The 24,545-nt window shown below is 44.7% G+C and overlaps 1 protein-coding gene across 13 annotated transcripts in view; it reads right to left on the bottom strand.

Moving 5' to 3' along the window:
• CELF6 (CUGBP Elav-like family member 6) overlaps positions 1-24,545 on the bottom strand; it is a 531,043-nt gene that overhangs the window by 386,997 nt on the left and 119,501 nt on the right. For all 13 annotated transcript variants that reach the window (XM_085643931.1, XM_085643936.1, XM_085643939.1 and 10 more), the window contains exon 2: positions 15,427-15,509. In XM_085643931.1, coding sequence (XP_085500057.1) covers positions 15,427-15,509 — 83 coding nt within the window. The remainder of the gene's footprint in view (positions 1-15,426; positions 15,510-24,545) is intronic.

The following is a 24,545-nucleotide window of genomic DNA, read 5'->3' as shown; positions in this document are numbered from 1 at the left end:
CTCCTGACCTTAACATGCGCCCCCTGGGCAACAGCAGCACTAAGCTGCTGTTTACTCGACTCAGCACCAACATAAAAAAAAAATAAGACAGCAATTGCTTATTTAAAGGTTAATTGCAGTCCTTAACTTTTAGAAACACCATAATTTTTAAAATGCCGCAAACATGTAAATATAGGATAAACTTTTCAAAAGTCAAAAACTGTATTCCATTAACCTGTAGAATTGTTTTACCTTAGTAAATCAGATTACAGCAGTGCATTCAGAAGCATTTTTTTTTAAGTGATAGTGTTCAAACATAAATTTATAAACATTCATGCTCCTCCCTCACCCTGACTGACAACGCCATTAGTGATTAAATCCAAACACAAGAGGAGATTTTGTACGGTGTGCATCCTGAAGTCATGTATTTCTATGTCCTCTTATATGTGATAATTAAAAAATGAGGAAATTGAAATAAAACAGTTCACCCTGACTGACAACGCCATTAGTGATTAAATCCAAACACAAGAGGAGATTTTGTACGGTGTGCATCCTGAAGTCATGTATTTCTATGTCCTCTTATATGTGATAATTAAAAAATGAGGAAATTGAAATAAAACAGTTGCCCCAGGATCACACAATTTGGTCAAGTGGGGAAGCTGGGATTCATCCCAGGTTTTCTGGTTCCACATTGTGCAATTCAGTTCAGCAACTAGATGTACTTGCTATGCTTCCCATAGACCCACTCTACATCCCCCCAAACCCCAGAAGCATCATTGCGGCCCTCAGTCACACCAAAGACCAAACTTTTCGGTCCCCTGGAATATGTTTGAGAGTAGTGATGGGTTAGGTAATGTTATAAATAAAAAGGAGAAAGACAAGGAGAAAGGTGGAAGATATGAAATAGTGAATGTTAAGGAGGGACAAATAGATATTAGCAAAATTAGAGATATCTACAGAAAGAGTGAGAAGACAGAGGGCAAGAAAGAAAGGGGGAAATTAAATGAGAGCATAAGAGGCAGAAAGAGAGAGATGAAGGCATGAGAGAGGGCAGAGGAAGGAAACAGGAGAAAGAAAAATGGAAGAATGTGTACACGAGAGAATAAGATGGAGAGAAGAAAATAAAAAGGAGAAGGAGACGAGAGAAAGGAAGACGGAGAGAGATTGGTAGGAAGAACAGAAAGAGAGAAGAGGACACGAGGAAGAGAAAGAAGCATAGGAATTAGAAAGGGGCAGAGGAAAACAAGAGACAGGAAGAGGAAGGAAAAGAGTCTGAGGGATGGAGAGAGAAACAATGAGGGAGGGAGAGAAGAGTAGGCGAGGGGTGGACGAGAGAAATAAGAGGCAGAAGAGAAAGAATGCAAGAGGAGCGTGGGAAGCGTAAAAAGAAAGAGGGTGGGAGAAAGAGATGATTGAACCAGATGATGTACACGGCACACAAGCAAAGGGAACAGAGACCGAGTAAGTTAAAGCTGGAGCGCAGGCCGGACGCCTAACGGATTCTTATCAGCCTATGAGTGATCGTGCAATCGATAAGTCACCACCAGGATCAGCGCCCCCTCCATTTCTCTTCTTTTGCTGCCCCCTCTGCTCCACCGGCAACGCTAACAGGCGTAGCACCACGTGGGCCAGAGAATTTATGGCCCGGCGATTACTTAGCCAAGCAGCAAAGATATTGATTTTTATTTAGGAGATTGGTTAAATATTTATTTTCACTTTGTTAAGCTCGGGAGGTCGAAGTCCGGAGAAAGCTGAACAGCTCACGCCTGTAGGAAATCGATACACGGTTCCGTGGGCTTGAAATACTTCATGTTGGCTGGCAGGTAACAGCCGAGAGCGCGCCAGCAGAAGGGCCGTTAGGCACGCGTCTCTCGAGGCAGAGGGCGGGGCGAGGTTTACATCCGCCCACAGTGAGGTCACGGGTCGCGACGTTCTGACCACACCGCCGTCACGTACGCTGCCACTAGCATAGTGGTGAGCTGGATATGGGCATTTTACGGCTATACTCCAAAAATGTTAAACAAAATGTAGAAAAATAACGTAGAACCTAATGTAGTAAAATGTGCCTGCTGCATGCGCATGAAGACGTTAAAACTTCACTCCAGTGTCTAATGGGTTGGGCGTCCCTTCTAGCTGAGGAGTTTAAATCCAACAGAAGCAAACAGCAGAAAGCGATCCCGTAGGGTCTGTACCCAGGAGGGTAAGTACCCAAGCTCCTTATGCAAAAGAGCTTGTGCTCCTGTACAGTACACCTTCTGCAAGGTACAGCACTCTTGAAGAGTTGGTGTCATGGAGCCGCCTGTGGGCTGTGTAGGTTCGAGCTGTGTTGAGTATTCGTACCGAGTAGATGAGACCAACTCCCTGTGTTGCTTCCCAAACCTGTGTCCTTCTCTGTTGCTTCTCCCTCCCACCCCACATTGCTCCCCACTCCCAAACCCTCCAAACCCACACCTCAGTGTTGCTTTCCCCACCCACACTTAAAAAAATGTTTTTTGCAGTTTTCTTTTGTGTGCTGATCCAATTTGGAACTGGCGTTATCTTACATTGCTCCTAAAGCGTTGAAGGGCCTCCCACTCCACATCAAGGCCTCCTTCTCTCTTCTGAACTTCCGCAAGAAACTGAAGACCTGCCTTTTCAATTAAACCAACCTACCATAGGCAGGGCTAGGCCACGCACCTGCACAGCACCAGTATATCCATGTAATGTAATGCGCTTTACAGATATACATAACATAATGAGTTTTGCTATTGAGTATGTGTGCCCACTGGGCTCATTCCATGGTGCAAGGCTTTCCTTGGGTTCCTACCCCTAAGCTGGTTATGCGTGGAATTCATATAATAGAGCCAACACTGCTGCAGGATTTGTATCCTGAAACTGGTACAAAGAGGTTTTTTTTACATGGATCAGGTGCCATTGAACAGGTGGCATCACAGGAGAGTGTTGAGACTTTATACCATGAACCAGGTGCTCCTGTATGCAGCAGCGGGCGGCACAGGTAAACACAGTGGGGTGACGGTGCAGGGCAGGGTGTAGGAGGGGGGAAGTCGACAGACAACAGAATAGGTATAATTAAAGAAATAAATGATACCTATTCCGTCGTCTGTCGACGTCCCCCCCCCCTGCCGTGCCCAGCCCCGCCCCACAGCGCTTACCTGTGCTGGAGTTTGTGGAAAAAAAGCAAAAAGGCAAGAAAGCAATGAGGGGGACACAAGAGTGCGCGCAGCATTGAGAGAGTGGGTAGAAGCACATAGGTGATAGTGAACAACACAGAGTGCAAGGGAAGAGAAGTTAACAAGGTAGACATTTGGAAACTATATGCACTCTCATGGCGTGCTTAACCAAAAAGAAAAAGTATTGCTTGTAAGGCATGCAGTGAAATCATAGAAGGCAGCCAATCAAAAGAGATGGAAAAGAGGCTATGCTGCTTGGGAGGAACAATCACTAGGCTGGAATTGAGAGTGACAGGAAAGCCTACCAATGGAAGCAACACGTAGGCTCAAAGCCCCTGTATATTCTTGGTAAACCCAAAATGTCTTTTGCAACCAGACAACTGTGCTATCAGGTAGGCGCAACCTGAAAATTAGGAACTTACCAAAACATTGTTGAGAGAAAAAAAGTAAATACTGCACATCCCAAATTGTATGGCGATTTGTCTGTTCCTTTGTGTTGTAAACATGACACCAATAGAAAGGCACAAGATCATAAGAAATGCAATAGCTAAGACCAACCCCAGTGTGTAACACGAATGCCACACTACTGTTTTGGAGCAAGATCAAAGTGTACTGAATCCAAGGTAAACCGAAGACAACTGCCTTGCCTTAAAGTAATTCTGATTAAGTAAACTAATGAGATGGCTAAAGTGATTTGCAGAATGGGTGTGAGTTATAAATGTGATAAATTAAGCTCTAATGTAAATTATAAGGAAATTCTAAGCCACCCACAACTTCCATGGCCACATAAAGGAACAAAGCTGAGGTGAGCTGCAAAATACTGTAAATATACAGCAGGGGTATTTTATTTCTTATAATTTATGATAACATCATTATTCTTCCACCAAAAAGCCTAAATCTTTGGAGCCAGTTATTCTCCACCATGATCTGCCTTTCATACTTGTTAAGCGACTGTTGGCTGTGGCAAAAAGCATAGTGATATCAAAAAAACTAAACAGTGAAAAGTTATTACAGTAGACTAGAGTAGAGTAGCTACTTCATTTTCTTATTACAGGCGGCTAATGTTACAACTAGACAGCAAAAATTAGATGCTCTTACATATATTGCAGCCTTCAACGTACTATATTTCAATAACTGCGACCCTAGGCCACATGCTGATTTCACAACAGAACAAGCATTAGTAAAGGCGGTAGATTTCACCTATGCTAAATCTATTGGCTTTATAAATGTTTTTGACATGTTGCACAGCAGTTAATCTGCGGTGCAATATGGCTTAAAGTTAAAAAAATCACTATGACACAGTCAAAACTAGCCGCATCACATCGCTTTTTTTGTTTCCGTGTCATAGCACTTTTCTTTTTACTTTAAGCCTTGTTACACAGGAGCTCAACTGCTGTGCAACTTGTAAAAACACACTGACAAATCCAATAGATCTTGCATATAAGAAACCTATTGACTTTGCCAATGCTCGTTTCCAATTGCTGCTCTCTTTGTACATACAAAACAGACTGATCGACGAAGGCTTGATGGGGTCGCGGAAAGCAGGGGATGGGAAGAATGAACTTGGCTCGCTAGACTAAACTGTGTAATAAATATTGCGTGAGGGTACATGAGAGCCATTATATTAGTAGATACAAATAAATCAGAGTTTATGAAGTCAATGAATTAACAGAGCACAGCGAGAGCTAGAACATGCTGTTCTCCTGATGTGTAACATACAGCCTAAAGCATTACATCGTTACTGGTTTTATACGTTTCGCATTGCAATTTGTCCACCGCACTGTGCCTTGTATAAATATACTTTCCAACTAGCCCCCAGAAATTTTGAAACCGGCACTGATTTTATCTTAGCATAGACGAATGCAGGTTCATGCAATCATGACAATTGATTATAACATGCCACGTCATGATTTCTAGATTTGCAACTTGCCTGAGAACTCCCAGTCTTCGAGTCTGGCCAGCACAAACCCAGGGCTTTGACTGTGTACATAGAAGCTGGTTAGTGTGTGTCCTCTGACAAGAGAAGAAAGGTGCCCACAAGGGCCAATCACATTACTAGTTTACCATACCCAGCGGCTTAGAGTCGGTTGCCAGTGCCCGGGGCAGGCAAGTATCCTTCCACTTTTCTTTTTAAATCTTGCGCCCCTGTGAATGCCCCAAAGAATTTCGTGCCTGGGGCAACCGCTCTTCTACCCTCCCTTCACGCTTCTCCACTGAACATACCACACGATCAAACTGAACGCCTGGTGAATCAAAGTGCTGCCTCCACCACCACCCTCGGAAAACGTGTTTCCAACCTTCCAGCAATAAGAATTGCGGCTTCTTGGCTCATGTCTTGCAGGTACAGTGCAGCAGTGCGTTCCAGAAATCTCACCAACCTTGGTGTCATACAGAGGAGATATGAACATAGTGCATGCCACCAACTCATGCCGTTGGTTAATAAAAAGAGTACCCGCAGGAACCTGCAATGTAAGGACAGTGGCCACCGGGAGCAGTACTTGGTCCAGGCTCCAAGGCACGGCGACAGAGGCGAGGAGGAGGTGCTGACCAGCAAGGAAACAAAGAGTGACAAGGGAACCACGTGGGAGTCAGCCAATGCTAAGTTAAAGTGACGTGGGAGCCACGTGGGAGTCGGTCTATGATAAGTAAAGGTAAGTAATGGGCGGCGTAGAGTGGTTTGCCAGCGCTCGGGGCAGGCAAGTATCCTTATACTTTTCTTTTAAAATGTTGCCTCCCTGTGAATGCCTCAAAGAATTTCGTGCCTGGGGCAACCGCTCTTCTGTCCCCCCCCCTCCCCCCTCCACTCTTCTCTACTGACCATACCACATGATCAAACTGAACCCCTGGTGAATTTTGATGTCCAATCAAGGTGCTGCCTCCAACATCACCCTCGGTGAATGTGTTTCCAACATTCCACCAATAAGAATGGTGGCTGTTCGGCTCATGCCTTGCAGGTGCAGTGCAGCAGTGCTTTCCAGAAACTTCACCAACCCTGGAGTCATACAAAGGAGATATGAACATAGTGCACGCCACCAACGCATGCCGGTGGTTAATAAAAAGAGTACCAGCACGAACCTGCAATGGAAGGACACTGGCCACCGAGAGCATTACTTGGTTCAGGTCCACGGCCACGGAGGTGAGGAGGAGGCGCTGACCAGCAAGGAAACGAGAGTGACGTGGAAGCCATGTGGGAGTTAGCCAATGCTAAGTGAAGTGACGTGGGAGTCAGCAAATACAAAGTAAAGTGATGTGGGGGCCAGCCAATGCTAAGTAAAGTGACACAGGAGCCTGCCAATTGTAAGTACAGTGATGTAGGAACCAGGGTGGGAGCCAACCAATGATAATTAAAGGTATGTAATGGGCGGATTCTAAGCTCCTTTTGAGGGTTTTTTTCAAATACAAGTTTTGGCAAGTAAAGCGAAAGCCTAAAAAGGGCCACCATTTCTAACACTATGAATCATGTTCAGTTTGAGAACAGTGTTATATTTGCAACATTAAGAATATAACAAAAGTGCATGTGTCGAATCGTGTGAACTATCACAGATAGCACTCAGTTTCAGAACATGCTCAGAAAAATTACACTTTTAAAAAATGCTATATCCATCGTGAACTTTTTTATTGGCAATTATCAGTTAGATAAATCTATTACGATTTAACAGAGTGAATGTTTGTGCAAAATTCTTCATCGTTTCCAAGGATGCTGAGAAGCTTTACCTCCATCATGGTCCCATCCATATCTGCTGGCTAAAGGATGTAGATCAGCTGACGTAATGAAATAGAAGCCAAACACATCAGAAACAAGCAGCTTTAAACGATGTCATGAGTGAGCAGTCTGGCTGCAGCAGAAACATGACTTACTTATGCAATCATGGATCTGCAGACATGCTTAAGGCGAGGCCAAAACAGAAGACAGAAACATAGAATGAGGAAATGCATCTCCCTCCCGTGTAGTTGTAAGGACATCAATGTCTCAACCTACTAAGTAAACCCAACCCAAATAAGACAGATCGCCCCTTCCTTGGTGCTGATGCGGCTTAATCTGCTTTCTGCATAGGTGTCTTTTGGTGCAAATAATCATAGTGCCCTACTGTGAGAGTATATGCCTTCAACTACCCAAAGGAGATCTAGCATACATGTGTCCAGAGATGAGTCCAGCGACCAAAGTACACGAGAAGCTGTGACCAGACCTGAGACCATCATGGCTGACCAGCTGTGGCGTCATACTATAAGTTGATATTGTGCCAAAAACAACAATTTCAGGTTGTATAAACAACAAGAGATTACCAGCCCCCCAGTAGGGGGTATGAGTCAAGAACAAACTAAAGAGACAACTACCTGTAAGAATGGGAAACATCTGAAGAGCTACGCACACAAAATGACTCCACCAAAGGAACCGCAGAACAGAGCGTAGTATGTAGACAAGAAGCAGTGCAGTGGAAACGGGGAGACATCAGCACCCGGGTAGAGGCACATAATGAGGAATAAATGTACCCAAAACAAAACTCTTCAGATTACACCAAGAACGCCCTGCAGAAGACCAAGTAGCACAATATTGTGTTCCGCAATGATCCAAACTTGAAGGCTCAAGAGATGATTTTAGGAGCTTCATCTAGATATATCACAGTCATCATTTTTCCAGAACCATGCATGATTATCTTATGCAGTCTCATTTTTCTTGGCATTCTTTGATACTTTAATGAGACCACTGTAATTTCAGGTGAGCAGGTCTCAAAATGAAATCCTGCACCCGATCAGCTACTCTTGCCTGGACATGAGAAACTTCAGAGCTCTGATTTCCAAGCTTGCACAGAAAGGCTAAGTGCTAAGGAGCAGCGGGGACCATAAACGCTCCTAAAATAAGTTAATGGCACGCAGAGCTTTACGAGTACTGAAGCCTTGCTTAGCTGGCCCACTACAAGTGGGCACCATAATAGCCCTAACTGATTACAATTGCAGATAATCGTACACAGATAGCTATGGGAATGCCATAATATATTTATTATATGTAAAGGAACTATGGTTTCTAAGAACAGTCCAAGAAATCCTTGGGGATCATGGATCATGCAATAGGTATTAAGCATCCTGCAAAATCAAACTCTCTGAATATCAGTTCATCATCCATAAATCGAATGATGTATGGAACAGTTCACACTGTACTGGTAATGGGACGTTTTGAGATGTGGGCCACAGGGCGCAAGGGCATTAACCTGCTAATGTCCTTCTTTTGTATTCTTTACAGTCCTTGAACTCTTACGTGTGCATGCTCCATCTGCTGCTGCTCACTGTGAAGGTGTCGAGGTAAGAGCAAGCATTTCCTAGGAAGGCGTCTATCAGTACAGAGGCATAAATAATACCAAATACTTTATTGAACCATTCATTCTTGGAGCCCTGATACATGCTTCATAGAATGATTCCTTGTTTATTTTTACATGGTGCTGGCCTTGATGCCTACACCACAGTACCAATACTGGTCCACGGCTCCTGCTTGACAGTGTTGTTCCAAAGACTAAGAGACAGGAGATATTTGCTTCATCTCTAACCAGGACCACCAAGCCACGGTGAGATGGTTCAGCTTTTTTGCTTTAGTACCAAGTGTTGTGCTGGACGCTGATCTAGTTCCTGTCATCCCAGTCAGGACTGATTGTGTAAATTCATGAAATCAAGGCAATAGCTCAGTATGCAGACAGGTGGTACTATTTCCTTACTTTGTGTAAGTTGTTAAGTCGGTAAAAAGCTACTTGGTAACCAGGTATAGAAAAGGAGAAACGGGCGTGCAACAGATGTATTGGGCTGTATTAATACGGACGTACAATCTATTGGGCGCTACAAAGGGGAGAGAGGTCGGTTACCACTGCAACCTCATAGATTTTCCTTCCTGGAGAAAAGTACAAATCAGAAAAAGGGCCTACCCTGAGCACACTATAACACTTGTAGTACAATGTAGCATCTTCACACGTTGTTCTGAAAAGTTCATATTCTTTTATTTCAAATTATTCTGGGAGTATCTCCACAGCTTATCGTAGTATAGTACCTCACAAATTGGCCTTGTAGTACAATTCTTCACACAAAGCAGCCAACACGTGTTTCGTCATGTGCAAATACGCACCATTGACTTCTTCAGGGCTGCAAAACCCAAAAGAAAGTATAAACGTGAATAATATATATTTTTTACCATGTCTAACAAACTAAGTGAAGCCATCACCAGTAGTAAGGATTCACAGACTCAATCACCAAGTGAAGTAATCTCGTTAGTACATGAAAGAGAGAGAGCAGAAACTCTCTATGCCCAAAAAGAAAAATGAAGGTCAATAGCTTTGTGACCAAGAACTAGAATTAGTGAACTGAACTAAAGTAAAAGAAGGGGGTTAATCACCAAAACTTCCTACAGTAAATATAATTAACGTCACCTGATAGAAAATTATAGAGCTCCACGAGTAATGCTCGATTGTTCATCAGTACCTGAGGGCAAAAGCATAACCCGTTATCTTTAACTGAAATTATTAGTGACAAATCCTGAACTACGTAAAAGTTATTATTTATTATATACCTTCACACTTGCTAAGTCAATCTTTGCAAGTGAAGATTTGTCTAATTAAATCAGACTCTGTAATCCACTCCCAAAACTGAAATAAAATACACATAGAGAGTTACAAAGAATAATTACACTACGATCTCTTTAAAACTACCGTGCATGAACTATAGGAGTTCACATGATAACGTAAATAAATACCTTCACACTTGCTGATTCAAGCTTTACAAGTGAAGATATATTAAATTAAATCAGGCTCTGTAATGCACTTCAAAAACTGAAATAAAATACACGTAGAGAGTTAAAGAAGAGAATAGTATTTATTACGATCTCTACAACTACCTAAAATAAACTGTTGAAGTTCACCTGATGACGTAGAGTAACTTCTTTGGGTAGAGCCACCTCTATTTCTATTATAGAGTAACCAGTATGTATGAATTGTCATCAAGTCACGAGTTCATGACCTAAAAGAAAACGCATGGGGTTGCTATAACAGTATAATAGGGCAACCATCTGTATTATGCAGCAGTGGCTAGGTTTCAGGCGGACTTGGGGCTCACTGACCTCTGGAGGCGCCACCATCTATCCACTTGTGCATTCTCCTACTTTTCCGGGGCCCACAGGGTGTTTTCAAGGTTAGACTACCTCTTTGCCCCAGCTGGTGAGATTAAGCAGGTTGAGGAGACGGAATACTTAGCCAAGGGTATCTCAGACCACTCACCACTTTATCTGCGGGTGGGTGGGGGACGGAGAAGTCAGGGCACAACATGGAGACTGAACGCTTGGGCATTGAAGGATAAAACGGTCGCTAAAGAAATTAGGGATCACACCGAACTCTATTTTAAAGAAAATGAAGGCACCGTGCAATTGATGGTCACTCTCTGGGAGGCTTTCAAGACCGTGGTACGTGACAGCCCAAAATATTATTGCTCACAAAAAAAGACGAGAACTGACACGAGACACTGGCGCTGGACCGCAAGCTGATAGACCTTGAAAAAGGGGGTGCCCCTCCCTTGAGTGAACATACTCTCCGTCAAATTGACATTACTAAATGGGAATACCAGGCGCTGGTTACTAAAGAGACACGGGCGCACCAACTCGCAGTCCAACATAGACTGTACGAGACTGGGGACTGAGCGGGTAAACTGCTAGCGTGGTTGGGCAGGAAGGAACAAGAGTGGAGGTGGGTCTCGTCTATCAGGAACAAGGCAGGATTTATACCATGCCCCAGGATATTGTGGAGGCATTTGCCCGATATAATTCAACACTTTATGCAGCCCAGACACAAGCAACTGGGGTACGAATAACTCAATACCTTGAAGAGGTTGAGCTCCCCTGTCTTGCCCCCGATGAGAGGGACACGATTGATGAGGATATCACTCTGGCGGAGGTCACAGATGCCATTGGTCGATTAAAAGTAGGGAAAACCCCAGGTCCTAATGGCCTCCCAGGGGAATTTTTTAAAACATATAGTGCCCTGCTGGCCCCACATTTACTTAAGATGTTTATGGCCTCTAAAGAGGATGGGGTACTCCCGGCAGATCTTAGACTGGCAACGATGGTGGTGATTCCCAAAGAGGGGAAACCCCCAGATGAGTGTGGGTCCTATCGCCCCCTTTCGCTATTAAATATAGAAACTAAGATCCTGGCCACTATCCTGGCGACACGTCTTGTATCCGTTATCACCTCGTTGATACATAGAGATGAGACTGGCTTCATGCCGAAACGAGCCACATGTTACAATCTACGGCGAGTAGCCAATTGGATGGACGTGGTCAGAGACAAGAGGAGGCTCATCTGCTACTCTCCCTGGACGCGGAAAAAGCATTTGACACCATCCATTGGCCCTTTATGAGACACACTTTAGAGAAATTTGGATTTTGCCCGGGATTCCGGGAATGAGTGGTCTTGTTATACAATGCGCCTGAGGCCAGGGTTAGGGTCAATGGAACTCTTTCTGAGACCTGGCCGATCCGGCAGGGGACTAGGCAGGGATGCTCGCTCTCCCCCCAACTGTTTCCCCTTATCTTGGAACCCCTGGCCGGTGTCATCAGAGCCTTCCCGGGGCTGGGTGGTTTCGTGGATGACTCCGGACAGATAGATGAAGAACGCATATCTTTATATACGGATAATATTTTACTGTATGTGATGAATCCGACAGAGACGCTCCCTCAAATCCTATGAATCGTTGAAGACTATGGGCGCCATACAGGATATAGGATCAATTGGACTAAGTCTACCCTATACCCAGTGGGGGGAGGCGGGGTGGAACCCCGGAATTTCCCTAGCTGCCTGCACTGGTCCACGGAAGGATTTACTTACCTTGGTCTTTACATCACTATGGATGTGGCCACCTGCCTAGTTCGCAACATAAGGCGGGCCTTTTTAAACTTTCAAGAGGACGTTAAGAGATGGCGGAAGCTTCACTTAACCCTTATGGGGAGGGCAGCCATGTATAAAATGGTAACGCTCCTGCAGTTGCTCTATGTACTCCAAAATACCTACATTAAGATTCTGGATATGATATTTAAAGGCATTGATAGTGAACTGCGCGTACTCCTTTGGGATGGGGCCCATCCACGCATTGCACTTACAACACTGCAGCAGAATCCACATAATGGAGGTTTGGCTATACCAGATATTAGGTCGTACTATAGAGCGGTCCACATTATTGCAATCAATGAATGGATCCACGCATCTGGGGATCACCCGACATATAGGCTCGAAAGGCTGCAGTTTAGGGATCATACCCATCTTCACTATATTTATGGAGGTAAGGGATGTAGTAGACTGCTCCAAGCGACCCAGAGGACGCTAGAGGCATGGAAGAGCGCTGAGCGACAAATGAAGTGGGACCAAAAATGCACCAGCGAAACCCCACGGGAGTGGACTAGGCTAAAAGAGATTGGAAAGTTGAGTGGCTTTAGGCTGTGGGACCTAATAGGTATTTCTAAAGTAGGAGATGTCCTGGAACATGGTGTGTTGGCCTCTTTCAACATGCTCCAAGCTAGATATCAACTTCACGACACTCAGACATATGCGTACCTCCGTTTGCAACAAGCATGGGTGGCGGAGGGGTTAGATGGGGCGGCACTACCGGAATACGCCCCATTAGAAGGTCGTCTCCTCCTGGAGGAAATCCCGGCTAAAGCTATTTCATTTACCTACAAAACATTACTTAATAACATGCCCAATAAACTGGGTCCACTTCGAGCAAAATGGGAAAAGATCACTGGTGTATTGGAGGATATAGATTAGGAGGCCGCTCTCATGCATCCACGTGAAGTGGCAATTAAATTAAGGTTACGTCTCATCCAGTACAAAATACTACACCGCGCTTATTTTGATAGAGCCAAATTGAATACAATAGGAAAAGCCAAGATCCCGGAGTGTCTTCGATGCCACACTGAACTTGGGACGTTCATAAATACCCTTTGGGAGTGTAATGAGATACAGGCAAATTGGGGATTGATTGTGGGGGAGCTCAATCACATATTGGAAGTCCAAATAGAACTGGAGCCACGGTTTCTCCTTTTGGGAATTCCGACAGAGGTAGACATCCCAAGGCACAAACTTGTTCAAGCTAACCTGGGGTTGGTAGTAGCCAAACGGGATATAGCTAAATACTGGGGGGCTCCGCAAATACCTACCCTTAATGAATGGAGGGCAAGTCTTCACTTGTATATGGTTGCGAAACAGGTGACATACAAGGCCCTGGGCTGTCCCAAGAAGTTCCGGAAAATATGGGCCCCATGGATAAAATATTACGGTCTGGAGGTGGAGGGAGAAGCAGCGGGTGGGAGTCCGTCGCTCGAAGGACCGGGGGAAGAGCCTTGAAAAATGTACTGTTTGTTCCAAGTATGTGTAACCATGAGAACTGTAACAGTGCTTCTGATTTTTCTTTGCGCCCAGGCCGCTCAAACCTATTTGCAGATTCAATCGCGATAGACATTCTGTTCTATAATTGCCCTACATGGCCAATGTGGAATGTTATGCAATGTGTTTTGTGTATTCATGCTTCGTTTAATGTTTTGTTTTATTAAAAAGACAAAATAAAAATAATTTTACAAAAAATAAAAAAAACATGGCATGCATGTGACAGGGTTCACAGTTTTAGCACCAGTTGCAACAGATGGTGTTTTTTGTACTGATAGGACCCACCTAAGTTTAGACTTGGGTCGAAACTTTGATGCTTTCTAAGGGGTTGCCCCTGAAGAACAATGTTCGGCAAGAAAAAACAATATTCTGGTTGAACTTTACAACATTTAAAATCAGGGGCACCTTTCACTATCTATACGTGCATCATATTTTACTGTCCACATCACGTATACTTTTAGGAACTGCGCTATATGCACTATTATACATTTTTTAGCTATTTTGGGAATAACAACAATACTTTTTTTTCCAATTTGATTGGTCTCTACAGTATAATTTATGGGAAAAGTGAGTTGGATACTGGTCCTCAATTGCAGAATAGGCCTGTTCAGATATGAGGCCCACAGAAGCCCTGTTATAATTCCTATATGTTACTGTGTTCTGTATTTCGGCATAAACGGGTTGGTCCTGTGTTATACACTACATCCCCTTCTCCATCACCTGCGCAGACTCGAAAGAGCAGAAACAGAAGAAAGTTGAGGAAATAAGTTTGACTGCTCTAACATGATACCAGAGCATAACCGAGTTGGAATCTTACTATATTTTCCGACTAATGCCTGCCCCAGAATACTGCTCATCATGCACAACCCAACGCTTCTGCTCTGTCTCAATTTACTATTTTCAAAAATGTGCAGTTTGGCTACTTTCCCAGAAGTTAATAACTTTGGGTATTATTTTCTAGTGAAGTCAGGAATAACCTTAATCTTTTAAAGTACACAAATAAATTTACATTATGTCCAATTTTATTTTCTTGGTGAAATGTTTCAGAAAATGATAAGCTCAGAGCAAAAGCTAACCACGTCTGCAGACTCACAGGTAGAAAATGGACAAAGTTGGGAGTAGGGTGAATTATAAATAAACAATCTCAATGTGATATGACAACAGGGTCGGATGGTCCTATAGGGAAATCAGGCAGTGCCCGACGGGCTGGTCTGACCGTGTGTGTGGGCCGGTTTTTTTAACTTGCTTGTGGGCATATTTTATTATATGTGGAACCGTTTTTTACTATCGATTGCACTGATATTAATACCAACATTGTCTGCAGCAAACCCAAATCCAAAGTCTTAAATTCTTTGCAAAATAGTTATACAGAACGTCTTTGTAAGTTCAAAACTGTCCCAATTTGGAAACATAGGCGCTCTTATAGCTTTCTAACTCACTAATGGGGACAACTTTTATTTTGGTGCCCGGGGCCTATCTTCTGTCCCAGTCCGACCCTGCAACACTACCCTCACAAAACCCATGTGCATAAAATCTATATGAGAGTCATGTGAATATTACCCACTCAGTAATCAATATTTAACCATTTCTGGCCAAGCCGTTTCTAATGTTTACTCTATTGATTTTTATGTCACATCTTGTTTTTATTGTTGTATTTATTACAGCAATAACATCAGATCAAAAATCTGTTAGCTGCCACAAATGGCTTAATGACAGGAGATTTATACATTTCAAGTGAATGTGAAACTGATAGACCCCAAAAGTGTGTTAAGCACAACCAAACATAAAAATTCAAGCAACATGTGGAAGAGGGTGCAGGAAGGTCCAGCCAAGTCATTCATCACCTTTATTTAAAGTAAAAAAGCCACTTACCCCAGGGAGGGTCTTCTGCTCATGTAGGGCGCTCTGGGCCTTCAGGGCGGACTCCCGGGCACAGTACGTGAGAAAGGCGCACCCTGCCAAGGAGAAAGAAGCAGAGTGAGGCCACAAGGCAGACTGCAAGAGTGCCCATACCAATACCCAAAATATTCTAAAATGGCGGCTGCAGTCATGTTTTAGGGATGCCTCAGACATTCTTGAATAAAAGGATGTTCTCAGCAGCTCCAATCCAATGTTTTGCTTTGGGTTAAGGTGGTCTACAAGGTGGTATCCTGAGGCTGGACATAAGGGCGACCCATTGGATTGTTTTGTAAATACATTAAGTATGAGGGAAAGGAGGAGGAAGGAGGCACTGAGCTACAGTGGACTGCCCACAGCAAAAACAGATTCTGGCATTGCTAGTGCATTGAGCACAATCAGATTGAGGCAATGCCTGCCAAAAGGAGAGGCAGTGAAAATAAAATGCATGTGACTCAAAAGAGTGAACAGCCGGGAGCATATAGAGAAACTGGCTGTGGTGGACCTCCTATGAAGTGTAGAGACACAAAAAGCAAACTAGAAAGTGCAAGCAAATTGGAGAAACACAAACTATAGTTACAAGAGGATACAAGTCAATTGGGGCCAAGAGAGGGTAGGCAACAGCAAGCTATAGGGAACACAAACAGATATGTTAGTGAGCTGTCTTGGCAAAGTGGCAAACGCTATCTTGGACGGAGTGACTGTAAACAGAAGATGGTCTGGGGCACATTGGCTAGAAGCAGCTGGCAGTCTGTGGCACATCAAACAGGGACAGTGAGCTGTTAGGGACACAAGAGACAAAGGAAGTACACAGTCAGTGGAACATATTATAGAAGTAGTCGGCTGTGTGTGGAACACCAAGTAAGTAAGTAAGTGAGTAGTTTCTTATAAAACGTGCCTCTGCCACGGCATCTTAGAGGTAGTGGGCTGTGTGGGGCACGCCATATACAGGTCGTGGGCTGTTTGGGAGCACTATATAGAGGTAGTGTGCTGTGTGGGGAACACCATATAGAGGTAGTGGGATGTGTGGATCACACCATATAGAGGTAGTGAGTTGTGTGGGCCACAACACATAGAGCCAGTTGGCTGTGTGGCGCACACCGCATACAGGCATTCAGCTGTGTGAGGAACATCACACAGCGGTAGTGGGCTGTGTGGGGCATGTGGCTAGAGGGAGCAGATTCCCTGGGACACAAATGGAGGGGTGAAATATGCTGCGTGTAACGTAAGTACACAGAGGCAACAAGGAGTCTGGGACACATTTGAAAGAGGCAGGAGGGCAAATAAGCAGTGGAGAGCTTTTGGTTCACCAGAGAGACAATAGGCTGTGTGTGGCATATGCAGAAAAAGCGGCAGACTGCCTCAGACACAAACAAATATGCGTGCCATGTGAAACCAGTGTGAGCACGCTTCTTGAGACCAGCGTGTGGGTATAAATGACACCTTAGAGTGGGTAAGATCTTGAGAGGTCTGTCGTTGGAAGCGGGCCCTGTGATGTGCACTGGTCGGTGGAGACAGATAGCTGAGTGTTTTGAAACATAAGTGTGAGGCAAGAGCTGATACAGTATGGTCATCAAAGACCCCAGGCACGATGGACAACATCAGTCTTTGAAGGAGAAAGGAGAATACATAAGGTGCATGTATGTCTAATAAATCTAAATGCCGGCAATTTACACAGTCACTGTGTGTTTTTTAAAAACCCGGCAAGATTACCTCTTTTGAGCACTGGCGTTGGACACCCATGAGGCAGACTGTGGGACGTTTAGTTTGAAAACGATAACTAATGATTTGCTTCATTTAGGCTTTGTGGAAGTGTTGCCATTGAAGATGGTGTAAGGGATTCAAACAGAACTTTCTGCAAAGGAGAAGGATGGCTGCCCATTGGAGGCATGCCCCTGGCAGAAGCAGTCATTGGTTGACATCAACTCCTCCCGCCCATCATAAGCTCCTCAGTGGAGATACCACTAGACAGTAATTCGACCATCCTATTCACCCAAAACACTGATAGTGCTGCATGGATCTAGAGAGGGTAACCACAAACTGATGTAAATGTTCCTTTTTTGGGCAGATAAGAGTGCCAGAGCTTGATGCACAAAGTCGGTCCCTGTGCCTTGACAGATAGTTCTAGACTATTCTAAAGGCAAATAATACTCCACTTTTATGCACCATGCAAAGGTAGGACTAGTCCTTATGATTCACATTTAATATCTACCAATTCAATCTGGGACCCTTTACTTAAACATGCCTTATTATAAAATACATAAACGTCACACAATAGTACTGATAAACGTGAGGCATGTTTCCCTCAGTAGCTGCTTCCCTGAGTGGCTGCTTAGAGGTTGTTAGCACAAGTATAGCGCCTCGCAATGTACCTTCTAAGGTGCTGAGGGGTAGATTTACTAAGACTGTGCACCCTATTTGCATCACAAAAATTATGCAAATCGGCGCAAAATCTTTTTTTCCTAATTTACTTTCCAGCACTAAACTTGTGGAAATAACTGAAAAGTTATGCAAAGCAGCTCATAGCGCTGCTTTGCATTACTTTGCGCCATGGGGGCGTTACAAGAGTGGAGCATGAGCGTTCCCATGCAACCACTCAAGCTTTCGCACGGTAAACCCAAATTACTAAATAAAGTAGAGTGGGTTTAGCGTGAGAAAACTGCACCCTTTTCAAAAAGGTGCAAGGAAGGGGAAATGCGTTCATTTCCCCTTACTTTTACGACTTTGCATGTTTGCTGCACTGTACAGCATGTATATAAAGTGGGAAAAGCTTTGCATCATGTCCGGGCATCGTATTATGTACAGTAAAGGTACCCTTCTTGTACAAAACCTATGCTGGACTAATACACACACCCTAGCGCTATGGCTGTAAGGTGTGTGCGTGGCGCACGGCCACTGAAATCAGTGCTGGCGCAAAGGAAAGGGGAGGAAAGAGCCATATCTCTGAAGATATAGCACTCTCCTGCTCCCGCCCTGTCACGCAACGCAGGGCAGCCTCGCAGGGGGCTGTGCTGCGTTGTGTGACTTTTTTGTAAATCTCCCCCTCAGTCTCCGCCCACTGCATATTCCTGGTCATTGGCCCCTGTTGTGGTCAGCTGTGCTTAAATGGTATTTATAAGGAGCAGACATGGAAGGAGGCAAGACAATCCACGTGGACATTATCTCATCGAGCAGGCCTCAGGATGAGTCGTCGCACAGGTGTGAGGTTCTTTGAGAACTTTCACTTCTTTTCATGTTATTCAGGTGAGGTGAAGCGTAAGCGTTTCCTGCAGTGGTTAATCATCTGATGATATACGTTCTGAAGAGCGCACATACCCATGACCTCCCTTAGAGTGAAGGTGCCTAATGGACGGGACACAGGGAGTGAATACATAACCATTTCACAACAGTAGCCAGAGCAATTAATAAAATAAAACAATCATGGTAAACAGAAGCAGAAGCTTTGCTCTGACATGTACAGATTAATCATGTGTAAAGTGTAAGCTCCACTCAAGCACCGACAGGTGCTGCCTGAACAGTACCTGCGTAAGCATCCTTAAGACAAAGAGAGGGCAGCATGGGTAAGATACGTGTAAGCTTCCTTCAGCCATGGACAGCATGGGTAACATATGTAGAAGCATCCCACAGTTAGGGACAGCATAGGTAACATACGTGTAAGAAAGTAGAAAATAAAATGATAATAACGGAATGTTATTATCGTTTTATTTTTTCCTCCTGCTGCTGCAGTGTGTGAGGGGCGGGGCGGGGCTGCAGGGGAGGAGTGGTAGACACTCCTGTGCGCAATGACTGGTTGGTCGGCCCTCTCGGGCCGTCTAAAACAGTCATGCGCACTCCCTTGTTCTCCATGCAGGCCGCATTGCAGCCTGCATGGAGAACATGCTCACCCGTACAACCTCTGGCTGAGAGCTGTGTCACGGCGCTCAGACCAATCACGACACTCCATTGGAGCTTTGTGATTGGCTTAGGGGTGGGAGCCAGGCTGCCTGCTTCTTGTTCCGATCTGGTGTCGGACACAGGCAGCAAGAAAGAAGACATGGGACCAAGGGCAAGGTAAGTTATTTTTTTTTAAGAGCATCTCACGAGCGCCTCCCACCCCCACCTGCAAGCTGTGCCGGCCACCACTGGATAAGCAGTATAAACTTTCACCAAACACTCGCAGGTGCACCATGGACATTTTTAATGTAAGTTCTTTTGAAGCCTTGGAGTGGTGCTGGTTCAGCAGCAGGTCAAGCTTTCATTCAGCCAGTGGGAAAGCAGGGGTTTTTGTCTGTATGTGGTGTGACCCACACACCGACTGGCTGTAGGTAGTACACCACACAAAACCCACTATCTCTATATGGTGTGCTCCACCATCGGTCCTCATTTAAACAAAGAAAAATTGGCCTTTCGACCACCATTTTTACAGTTGGAGACAGACTTAATTTTGGTTTCAGGAAGCGCCTCATACCTTTCTGCCAGAACACCTACTCAACAGGAGTGGCCGGTATTTGCAATGAGTGGCGGGCGGGTAGGGGGGGTGTGAGGACGAGGCATAGGGGGGATGCGAGGGGGGAAATAAAGAAAGAATACTAATTTGTTTTAAAAAACTTACCTTAAGAAGGCTGCGTCCCGTGAGTGCTCTTCTGCTTCTTCCTCTTCTTCAGGCACAGGCTCCCAGCTTGCCCAGCGGCCAATCCTGAAGCTGCTCTCGCGTGAGAGCAGCTTCAGGATTAGCCTGAGCACTCTCGATTAGCTCTCCAGGATGGACTGGAAGTCTGTGCCTGCTCTTTCCTACCCCAGCAATGCAGCTGGGGTTGGAGAGAGCTTCACTGCGCATGACGGTTTGGCCGGCCTGCGACGGCCGGCCAAACCGTCATGTGCAGTGAAGGAAGTGCAAACACCACTCCCCTCAGTGTAGTCACCCACAGGCCCGCCTCCAAGATGACAGGAACGGAGAAATAAAACGAGTGTTGTTTTATTTTTCCTTTCCTGTCGTCTTTTTTTTAGGGAGGGCGGGGCAACACTCCGCCATAGCAGAGGAGCCGCTGCTGCTACTCAAAGGCCTGTATGTGTGTGTGTATGTGGTAGGAGGGATTTCAAAGGCAGAGGGTATGTTCCGGGGTGTATATCTGGCTACAACACCAAAGAAACACATTTAGAATCAATATTCTTTATGTAGGTACATGGGTGTGGCAGAGCTCCGTAGACACATGCATGAGTAAATCTGGAAGGCTGTTCCATGGCTGGTCTGGTTATATAGGACACATAGAAAAGCCCCAGTAGTCAATGGGGCTACTATTATCCGTGGATGGAACAATCATTAGCTATCGATCCTGGCAAACAACCACAAGGGAACACCCACATTTTTGTTTTAGACAAGTGTGCAATTTGTTCCCTTCTCAAGTGCTCTGGAGACAATCGGACTCACTCCCTCCAATTGCTTAGTACACCATGAGACGGGTGTTAACTAGAGGTGAGCGTAACTTGCAGGGTTTGGGTCTGCGGAATTCCTCGGAGATCCATAAAAACTCTGCGAGATTCTGCCGAGTTCCGCGAACGGGCGTAATTAGGCATGTCACATTGCTCACGCTGATTTTTAGTGCCGGGAGCTCGTTCCAAGCTGAAAAATCCACAAGAATGGCACCACGCAGCTCACCAGAGGGCGCTACTTCTCTAATTGATTTTGCTGCCGCTCGAGTAGATTTTCTACTCAAGCTGCAGCTTTCTGACCGCAAACAGTCGCACCCACCCACATTGGGGAAATCTCACCAGGTGCCATCCTGGTGACCACAATTCATGCTAGGGGACGTCAAATCTCACTGGGAATCGCCAACTGCATGTGAGAAAATACTCTGCCACATGACAGTTGGTGGAATTTGGCCAGAACTAAACACCACCGGTGGAGTGGAATTTATCGCCCACCCCTATTGTAAACATACTTCCCATGGCTGCTTTAAGCTGCCAGTCCACCACAGGGCTAGTCAGGTTTAGACAGACAGACAGCCCACCCCCACCACTCCGGTAGCAGATAGAAAAAGTGAGCTTGCACCTACACTGAATGAGTGTCTGCATGAGCCCACATGATGGTCTATACTTACAATCTATAAAATCACAAGAATGGTAGCCTGAAGACCCCCTACCATCAAGTAGTTCACATAGTTATCCTGCACTCTATGACAGAGTCTGCCTTCCCCATCACTTAGCAGGGCCAGTGGCCCCCGACAGATAGATCTACCCCTTGCAACTCCACAAGGCATGCAGCCTCCTAAAATCCAGACAGACACACATATGTATGTGAGCCTCCGACACCGTATATGTGGAATTAAAAATAGAGGTAAAATGTCCTTCTCCATACCCATAAATTACTTTCTTAACAAAATATACCAAGAAAACAGAGCAGGGTCATCAACATCATTCAACATGCCAGCACTGGGAGACAGCGTGCTGGATTCTTTGCAATAAAATCATGGGGTTATAAAAAGGCGACAGCTTATACAGAACAAAAAGAAAGAACAGTGAATTTTCTCAGTGCATGTGTGGTACAAAAGCGCCGATTCGCAATATTCCTGCATGTAAAAGGAAAAGCCCCGGCCACAGACACACAGTAAAAAAAGAGTAAATAAATGTATGGAACTAGCAGGTACGCAAAGGAGCAAGCTGATAAAGCCAGTGTGACTCTCAAGTACTCGTCACACCAAACCTCATACAGAGAAGGCCATCAGGTTTCTAGTATACTGCCACATGACCCCAATTCACAGGTGACATGAGTAAGCCAGCAGCATTGTGCCACCTCAGACAGCCATGTACAAGTGAGCATTGGTCCTGCTCCAATAGGAATATTCAATTCGGAACTGACATGCCGGGGCTCCTCTGAACAGGAACACAAGCAACCCCAGGCTGGGTTTGGTCTATTTGGGCCTATTCAGTAGGGTTCAGTTTTAGTGCTGTTGCACGGTGAGCACAGACCCATTTGGGGGCATACCCATGATATTTAGAGCGTCACACTGCGCAAAACAAAAAAGCGATGGGTAGATTGCTTGATTTGGTTTCAGTCTTGGTCCTGCTCTAATAGGAACAGTCCAATCCAAACTGCCAGTCCAAAAGCCTGCACATCAATGCAGTCTGAGCAATGAACCAAGCTAAGGTCTGCACATCAAAGCAGTACATCTAAGGAACTAAGCAAATGCCTGCACATCAAAGCAGTATGTCCAAGGTACTATGGAAAGGCCTGCAGATCAAAGCAATACGTCCAAGGAACTAAGCAAAGGTCTGCACATCAAAGCAGTACGTCCAAAGAACTAATAAAAGTCCTGCACATCAAAGGAACTAAGCAACGGCCTGCACATCAAAGCAGTACGTCCAAGGAACTAAGCAAAGGTATGCACATCAAAGCAGTACGTCCAAGGAACTAATCAAAGTCTGCACACCAAAGCAGTACGTCAAAGGAACTAAGCAAAGGCCTGCACATCAAAGCAGTACTCCAAGGAACTAAGCAAAACCCTGCACATCAAAGCAGTAGTCCAAGGAACTAGGCAAAGGCCTGCACATCAAAGCAGTACGTCCAAAGAACTAATAAAAGTCCTGCACATCAAAGGAACTAAGCAACGGCCTGCACATCAAAGCAGTACGTCCGAGGAACTAATCAAAGTCTGCACACCAAAGCAGTACGTCCAAGGAACTAAGCAAAGGTCTGCACACCAAAGCAGTACGTCCAAAGAACTAATCAAAGTCCTGCACATCAAAGCAATACGTCCAAGGAACTAAGCAAAGGCCTGCACATCAAAGGAACTAAGCAAAGGCCTGCACATCAAAGGAACCAAGCAAAGGCCTGCACATCAAAGGAACCAAGCAAAGGCCTGCACATCAAAGGAACCAAGCAAAGGCCTGCACATCAAAGGAACTAAGCAAAGGCCTGCACATCAAAGCAGTATGTCCAAGGAACTAATCAAAGACCTGCACATCAAAGCAGTACGTCCAAGGAACTAATCAAAGGCCTGCACATCAAAGCAGTACGTCCAGGGAACTAAGCAAAGGCCTGCACATCATGGCAGTCTGAGCAATGAACCAAGCTAAGGCCTGACCATCAAAGCAGTGTGTCCTGGTAACATGAAACATCCACAGGGCTGTGTAGCAAAGCAACAAGTTCTGAGCTCTTGAGACTTTTGAGGACAACAGGGCTTATACAGTCTGTTATTTAGCTGCCAGTTGCAACTTTATAAACTCATTTTATTGTTGAACTCTATGTTTGCGCAAATTATATTATACAAACCCTCAGTCTTATGCCCAGTTTGTCCTTGCACCCAAAAAATAAAAATTTTGAATTCCCCAAATGTGCGGAGAATTTTCAGAAATGAGCCTAAAAATCTCAATATCTTGCACCTTTCTCATTTGCAATTCATTTCTGTCTGGTTGACAAATCAATGTTTTATTTAGATATCAGATGCAAATATTAGCAGTGTCCTCATGTCACACTGCTGATTAAGATGCTGAGACTACCTTTGCCTTTTTTCAAGCAGCAGAGGACAATGGTGACAGCAAGGACATCAGCGGTGGAATTGTTTATGGCTTTTAAAATCCATTCACCTAATAATTTCAGGTCTATGCTGTTATATTTTGAAATCAGTAGGTTTCTCCGGCACACTACAACCTCGTGGTCTGTACTTAGGCCCTCATTACGACTGACCTGGTGTAAGAAGGATTTTGCACCAGATAAAATCTCACAACGAGGTGGTTGGAATGTATCTGCTGTGATAATTATTGTCTTTTTCTTGCCCACAAAAATGGGGCATAACACATTGAACTGGTTCTTACTGCACCAAAATCCGCATGATCCTGTGTTTCCCAGGAATTTTTCACTCTGAAAATTTCAGCAGGTTTGACCTGCCAAAAGGTTAAACCTGCAGAAATTTACCTGGAGAAAACTGCATGGTGTTGTGTCTGCTCCAAAACTCAGAATTCAACAAGAGTTACTGTACGTAACAGAATTTAAAGGGCCAGTCTTACTGAGAGCCTCAGACCCCACCTCAGTCTTGGTTATCAAATATTTAGGATTCATTTCTTATTTTGTGCATTCTTGAAAAAATACAACGCAAAAAACAAGAATCTATACAACTGAT

Source organism: Triturus cristatus, chromosome 3_1 (assembly GCF_964204655.1).
Source record: "Triturus cristatus chromosome 3_1, aTriCri1.1, whole genome shotgun sequence".
Classification (NCBI taxonomy): Eukaryota; Metazoa; Chordata; class Amphibia; order Caudata; family Salamandridae; genus Triturus; species Triturus cristatus.
Note: the sequence above shows the minus strand (reverse complement) of the source record. Positions and strands in the feature narration are given on the sequence as shown.